At 55.1% G+C, this 7,005-nt stretch overlaps 1 protein-coding gene across 1 annotated transcript in view; it reads right to left on the reverse strand.

Moving 5' to 3' along the window:
• Positions 1–1,176: 1,176 nt before the first annotated feature.
• The window catches only part of PXMP2 (peroxisomal membrane protein 2), a 7,559-nt gene continuing 1,730 nt past the window's right edge, over positions 1,177–7,005 (reverse strand). Inside the window, exons 2-5 of the mRNA XM_006106199.3 lie at positions 5,632–5,745; positions 4,036–4,198; positions 2,446–2,565; positions 1,177–1,458 (exon numbers count right to left, since the gene is read on the reverse strand). Of these exons, the coding sequence (XP_006106261.2) occupies positions 1,390–1,458; positions 2,446–2,565; positions 4,036–4,198; positions 5,632–5,745 (466 nt within the window). The 3' untranslated portion in view covers positions 1,177–1,389. The remainder of the gene's footprint in view (positions 1,459–2,445; positions 2,566–4,035; positions 4,199–5,631; positions 5,746–7,005) is intronic.

Consider the following 7,005-nt stretch of genomic DNA (forward strand, 5'->3'; position numbering starts at 1 on the left):
GGAGAAGAGGCGGGAGAGGCGCCCCGGAGATGAGAACTTGGAGTTCAGTTTAGTGACCTGGCGCCGCCGGGCGCTTGTTTGTCTTCACTGTAAAACAGGCACCAAGGGGGGCTGCTGTTCTAACCACGTACAGGTGCACAGCCCAGGGCGTCAGGCACGTTCGCGCTGTGCAGCGACACCCCCTGTCCCCTCTGTCTACACCCAGCGACACCCCCTGTCCCCTCTACACCCTCCCCGGCGCCCACTGTCCCCGTCACTCGCTCGCTCCGCGTTTTCCCGCGCGCGCGCGCGCCCTGGCTCCCGCCATCCGTTTCCCGTTTCTATGCGGTTGACTCGAGGGACCGCGTATAATGGAATCGTCTAGTCCTTGTTCTTTGGGGACCAGCTTCCCTCACCCAGCATCATGTCCTCAAGATTCATCCGTGATGTAGCAGGAGCTGAATTCCCTTCCTTTTTAAGACCGAACACGGTCCCACTGTATGGAGAGCCCACATCTTGCTTTCCACTCATCCGCCTGTGGACACGGGTTGTTCCCACCTCCTGGCCGTGGTAATGCTGCTGTGGGCATGGGTGGGCCGATCTCTCCTCCAGTCTCTGCTCTCAGTTCTCTGGGGTCGCATGCCCATAAGAGAAGTTCCTGCGTCATCTTTGCAGGTGTTCAGGTTGGGAAGTGACATGATGTGAGTTACATTTTAAAAAATCACTCCGGCCCTAGCTGGCTTGGCTCAGTGGATAGAGCGTCGGCCTGCGGACTGAAGGGTCCCAGGTTCGATTCCGGTCAAGGGCATGTACCTTGGTTGCAGGCACAACCCCAGTGGGGGGTATGCAGGAGGCAGCTGATCGATGTTTCTCTCTCATAGATGTTTCTGACTCTATCTTTCTCCCTTCCTCTCTGTAAAAAATCAATAAAATATATATTTTTTAAAAAATCACTCCGGCCCAGCTGGCGTGGCTCTGGTTGAGCATCAACCTATGGACCAGGAGGTCACGATTCGATTCCTGGTCAGGGCACATGCCCAGGTTGGGGGCTCCATTCCCAGCCAGTCAATGATTCTCTCTCATCATTGATGTTTCTCTCTCCCCATCCCTTCCTCTCTGAAATACACACACACACACACACACACACACGTTTTTTTAAGTAAGAAGCCCCCAAAGCCACAGCAGCCATTAGAGAAATTTAAATTACCCTTGAAAAAGGTACATTATAGTTTATTGTGACCCTAATGCAGTCTAAGGTGACAAGTGAAATCGTTCTTAGTATTTTTGAGTGGTTGCTGTTTCTCCATCATTTTAGGGCGTGTTGATCACATGACCTGGAGTCAGATTCGTTCTGCTCTCACGCGGGGCAGGTGAGCACTCCCCGTGCTGGTGCAGCCTCTCCGGTCCGCCTCACTTCCCCAGGGAGGCCAGGTAGGCGTACCAGAACAGAGCCACCAGGTTAGCAAAAAGCACCCGGAACTGCCAGAGAGAACACAGGCCCCAGTGAGCGCAAGGCCCTGACCACACCCACCAGGCCCCAGTCCCCTCGGGCCTTTACTGGGCGAGACCCCAGCAGAGAGCAGTGGGGAAGACAGCGTTCCTGCCTCACTCGTTCCACAGGCCAGCAGGGAAAACGCTCAGTCACTGTCCCTTACCCTCCGTCACGAACATCCACTGCAGGTCCTGGCTCAGCCTCTTACCCCAGGACTGGCCATCACACGGTGCCTTCATCCAGTCCTGACACCCTCCTGACCTGCTCTTCCCTCTAGGCTGTCACTGCCCATTGCCCTGCTTCAGTGACCTCACAGGCAAACCCCCCTGAACTCCAGTCAGTGAGTCTATCCGGCAGGTAAGCTCCATGGACGAAAGCCTGGTCCATCTCGTTAACCACTGATCCCAAGTCTAGAGCAGCGGGGCAGATAGTAGGTGCTCAACAAACATTTGTTGAATAAACCACTGCCCCTTAAGCATCGCCTGCAACCACCTGAAATGGAACTTCAGCCACACAGCATCCTGTCCCTACTACTTTCAAAGATTCCGTTTTCCAGCCTGCCCTCTGACAGCCACGGAGCCATGTCCTCAGCCATCCTGTCTTCTCATGTCTTCCCTTCTTTGTGGAGTGCATGGTGTCCTTACCTACCTGTTCCCTGGGTTCACTTTTGGGAAAAACCTCGACCCTCCCTGCCTCTCACCCCTCCGAGCCCCAGGCCCGTCTTCAGTCTGCCCTACCCACCCCCGCCCTCCCAGAGGAAAGAAGGTGTGGACAGAAGTCCCCAGTAACAGTCACCCCGAGACAGTCTGCCCTACCCACCCCCGCCCTCCCAGAGGAAAGAAGGTGTGGACAGAAGTCCCCAGTGACAGTCACCCCGAGAAAACGAAGATTGTTGCAAGGGGGGAAAGGCTGATGGGAAATGGCCTCTGGTGGAGGCTGGCGCCCCGGGGCCCTGCGCGGTGAGGCAGCCTCACCTGTATGGGGACGTAGTTGACGTTAATGAACTGCACGGGGGTCCAGACGCGCCAGTTCATCTGCAGTGCCGGCCAGAATGCGCTCCTCACCTTGGCAGCACCAGCGGCAGCATCTCCGCCCTAGAAAGGAAACACGGGGTGAGTGAGCCCCACTGCCTCAGGCTGAGATTGGGGCGCTGGGGTCTGGGGACCCCCAAACCCTAATGCAGTGGGGGTTTTTTCACTGTAGACTTTGTTCCGTGCAAACATGGGCAGCACATACGGGTGGGTAATGAGCGGTGCAGCTGTAAGCAGCTCGCCATCCACGTGGGAAACCACCAGAGCAGTGAGCGCTGCTCACACGGTGGGGACTGTGTCCTCGCCCTCGCACTGAGCTGACCTGGTGGGGGGCGGGGGGGTAGATGCGAGGCAGTTGGGGCAAGGCCAGTGCTCAGTAAGTGTCGCTGGTGCTGTGGTCCTGCATCGCTGCCGGGAGGGCCAACGAGGATGGCCTTCCAGACGACAGTTCTAGGAGTTAACCAACCAGGAGCCCACACAGAAGGGACAGCCTGTGGTGGAACCTGTGACGGTGTCTGGCGAAACACGCTGGCTGCGGCGGCGGCTGGGTGTGATTGTGTGAGCTCGTGGTCCACTGTGCCCTGCATATTCCCTTTATGTGTCAGGACTTTATGCACTTTGATAACAACTTTTACTTTTTAATGAAAACATACTCCCTTTGTATTTGGAAGGAAATAAAGAGAAGCAGCCGTTGTACCCTCGCTGGTAATGTGGGCCCTTTGCTTCCTCCTGGCTCAGATGCCCTAAGGACGTCCCAGACATTTCTTTTTCAAACTATCAGGGAATCACTAGCAATCACAGTTAAGTCTAAACATCTTTCCTACTTATCCCCAGGGTCACTGTACACAACAAAGGTAATTCTTAGTAACAAAAGCTGGAGATGTTGTTTCAAAATAAAACCTCAGTGAGGAGCCTTTACCTGCTGTGACTGGTTGAAACAAATGTCAAGGCCGACCATGACACATTTGGGGCACAGAGCAGACTGGCAGAGCCGGGTGGAGAGGGGTGAAGGGCCCGTTAGAGCGGACCTGACCTGGCGCGCTGGGCTCTCAGTCGGCCTCCTCGGGGTGCCCAGGCTCTCGGGTCCTGAGGTAGCTCAGGCTTCTGCCACATCACTGAGGCCTGAAATCCTGGGCCCCGGGCCTCCTCCGCAGTCGGCGTGGACCCCTTTTCAGAATCACGTCTGATGACGTATAAAACGTACAGGACTGCGGGACAGCCACACCGAATACAGCTACCCAAGTATTCGGGAACGTTCTGTGACGGGCTAGAGGACGTGCTTTATTAACACCTTCAGGGACCAGCCCTGACCGCAGGCGCAAGGAGTGGGGCGCAAACCCACGCTCAGGGACATCCGACTGGTTTCCGCTCGCACCCACAGGCACTGCCAACACGGCTGTGCTTTGCTTCCAACGTGGATCGAGGCAACTGTGAGCCTTCAAAGTGAGAGTCGGAGAAGTTCGCAGACCCTGAGTTCCACCCCGATGCCAGGCTGAGAACCCTTGCCCAGGGGGAGCGGCAGCAGAGACCAACCTCCAGGAAGCTCATGACGAGGAAGAACAGCAGCAGGAAGGCCGGTGCGAAGAGCAGGCGGTCCAGGAGCAGCCTCTTGAGCCCTGCCCAGGGCACCTCGGGAGGGATCCAGTGCTCCATGAAGAGGTAGAAGAAGTGGCTCAGCGGCCCTGTGAAGAAGAACCTGAGGCCACGGGGGGAGGGGGAGCTGGACCACCTTCTCAGGGCTAGGCTCACCCCCAGACGCCAGGTCCCAAACCCTGCCTCTCTCCGCACTGACCACACAGACCCGTGGTCCTGGAAAGTGCGCTTTCTTTGAATCTGCCTCCAGCGTTCCTGTTTGCTTCCAACAGGCCAGACTCGTTCCTGCCTTGGGTTCCTGCCACCTTCACGTGGCCGGCTCCTTCTCAACCCTGTTGGCTTGGAGAGTTCTTTCCTGGTGGCTCTAGATAACAAGCCCCCTGCTGTCCTTGCCACCCTCTCTTCCAGGCCCCATGTGGCTTTCTTCATAGCATTTGTCACCACATGCCCTGACCTCATTTGTTTGGTTGTGTAGTGCCCTCTCTCTGCCCCCAGAAGGTAAAACCATCACAGGGCAGGATCATGTCTGACTGTTCACTGCTGTGTCTGCAGGGCCTGAGTCAGAGGTGCTCAGCAATGCTCAGCAATAAATAAATGCACCCCCAATCCCACCCCTGGAGTTTTTCCATCAAATCCTTCAGGTAATCAGCCAGAGCTGTGCACCTGCTGCCTGCGTTGCTGCTACTCTTTCCAGGGTGTGCAGAGAACTGGGCCCAGGCACAGCGTCTGGGACAACAGACCTGCTGCTCCATAAAATTCAGTAACAAAGAGGGGCAGGGCCTGGGGGACCTTCCAACTCCTGACACTGAAAGCCTTTAAGCAAGTGGTTCTCAGTTGTCCGTTCTCACCCTGAGGACCAGTGGCCGGGAGCAGCGGTTCTCAGTGGGAGAACAGAAGCCTTGAGGATGGAAAACTGGTTGGGGAGGCCTCCCAGGTGGTTCTGGTACACTCTCCCCTCCCTGGGGTGGGGAATTGCAGCTTTAAATACTTACGGAAAAAAGCTGTGATGAGTAAAGTTAACTACTTACAAAAATGGTATTTGTGAATTTTGAATTGGAAAAAAAAATCACTTGTTGCAAAAGACTTCAAAGTAATCTGTCTGTACAAACACTACTTTTGGCCAGAGAACCCAGGGTGGGTTTAATTGGTAAAACTCCGGAATCTCTGAGCTTTTGCAATTCAACAAGTGGTCCAGAAACTGGACATTTTTCAGGTCACCTGAATGCTCTTCTGGATGCTTATGCTACGAAAATAACTAACGGGCCGTACATGAGTCTGATTTCCACTTTCATGGGTCTTGGAGTCTTGAGGTTGGCCTCTAGGTTCAGGGGAGTTACCTGCTCTTAGTGTTCTCAGCTCAGCGAAGAGGCCACTCCCACCCATGAAATTAAAAGTAACCATATAAAACTAGAAAATAAGCTAACCTTACCCCCTGTTCTGATTTTCCCCCATGATTACTTCAATGCTTTTTAAAATTATTTTTCCAAATTAGATCATTCCAGAAACTTGACGCCTTCGCTCCGCGGTGGAACTCACCCGTAAATGGCATATCTGAGGGGCCCACCGACATCTAGCTTTTGAGAGCAGTTTTCTTTTTTCCGCTGCTTAATCATCTGGGCCAGGACGTTCCCAAATGCCGACAAAATGCCGCTGTGGACAGACAGGGAGTGAGAAAACGGGAGGACCAGCAGGAGGCTGTTGTGAGGCCAGGCTGGGGATGGGTGGGGACCAGTTCTCATCAAAGCAGCTGCCATGCAAGGTGCTTGTGTCGAAGGGCGGAGGCAGCAGCAAGATCTCCACTTGGCTGCCAGTGTGGGTATCCTGCTGGTGACGCCATAACTGCAAAGGTGACCGTGTGTGGGAGGTAGGTGACGGGAGGGATCCTTACGATGGAAAGTCTCTGTGCTTGGACTCCGTTGGTGGATAAAACCTGTACAGGTGATAAAGCTATGGAACTAAACACACACACTGGGCAGGTACAAGAAAGGCTGGGGGAGTCCGAATCTGACCTGGGGACTGTGCCCAGGCCAGTGTTCTGGTTGTGAGAGTGTATTAGTTCTGCAAATGTTACCGACGGGGGGATCTCTCTGTATTGTTCCTCATAACTGCACGTGAGTCTACAGTTATCACAATAAAAATGTCCGTGAAAGAAGAGGCCCGGTGGCTCCAAAGCTTGGTCTATCGCTGACTTCTGAGAAGCTCTCTGAGCTGAAATACCCAAAGGCCCCACTGTGGGCGGTGAGACCTGGATCTGGCCCCTGGCTGCTCCTTGCTCATCCTCTCCCTGCTCACTGGGCAGGTTTTCAGCGACACGGACGCCCCGCTCCCCAGCTTGCTCCTCCCTCAGGACCTTTGCTCTGCTGTGCCCGCTGCCAAAGAGCATTTGCTTCCCTTCTGCCCCGCACCCCGCACCCCTTCATTCCGGCCTCTGTTCAAATGTCCCCTTGGATAAGTTCCCCGCTTTATGTATTTATCTGCTTTTTGTCTAGTTCTTCGCTAAAATGCAACCTCCATGAGGGCCAGGGCCCTACCCACCTGTCTAGTGCCCGCACACAGGAAGCACGCTGTGCATATTTAGGAAAGGCTGGGCCAATAAAAGGGAACAGGCTTGTAAAATTAGTTAAATGAGGGCAGTGGCCGGGGAGTCGTGTCATAAAAAGTTTAGAGCTGCAAGTTTAAGGGTGGAGCTCTGCCAGGACCAACCTGACCACCTCGCCCTCTGACTGACAGGTGAGGGGCCCCTCCCCACGGGTCCTTCCGCCCCGGGGCCGGTCTGCGGGACCCCAGACGTGGTGCTTCCTCTCCCCGGCTCCCGGGTGCCCAGCGTCAGTGCCTACGAGTCACTGTTCGAGCCGATTGCACCGAACGGCAGGTGCCGAGCTTCCCGTGGATCCGGCCTTTGGGAGCTCG

The sequence above is a fragment of the Myotis lucifugus genome, unplaced genomic scaffold, assembly GCF_000147115.1.
Source record: "Myotis lucifugus unplaced genomic scaffold, Myoluc2.0 scaffold_780, whole genome shotgun sequence".
Classification (NCBI taxonomy): Eukaryota; Metazoa; Chordata; class Mammalia; order Chiroptera; family Vespertilionidae; genus Myotis; species Myotis lucifugus.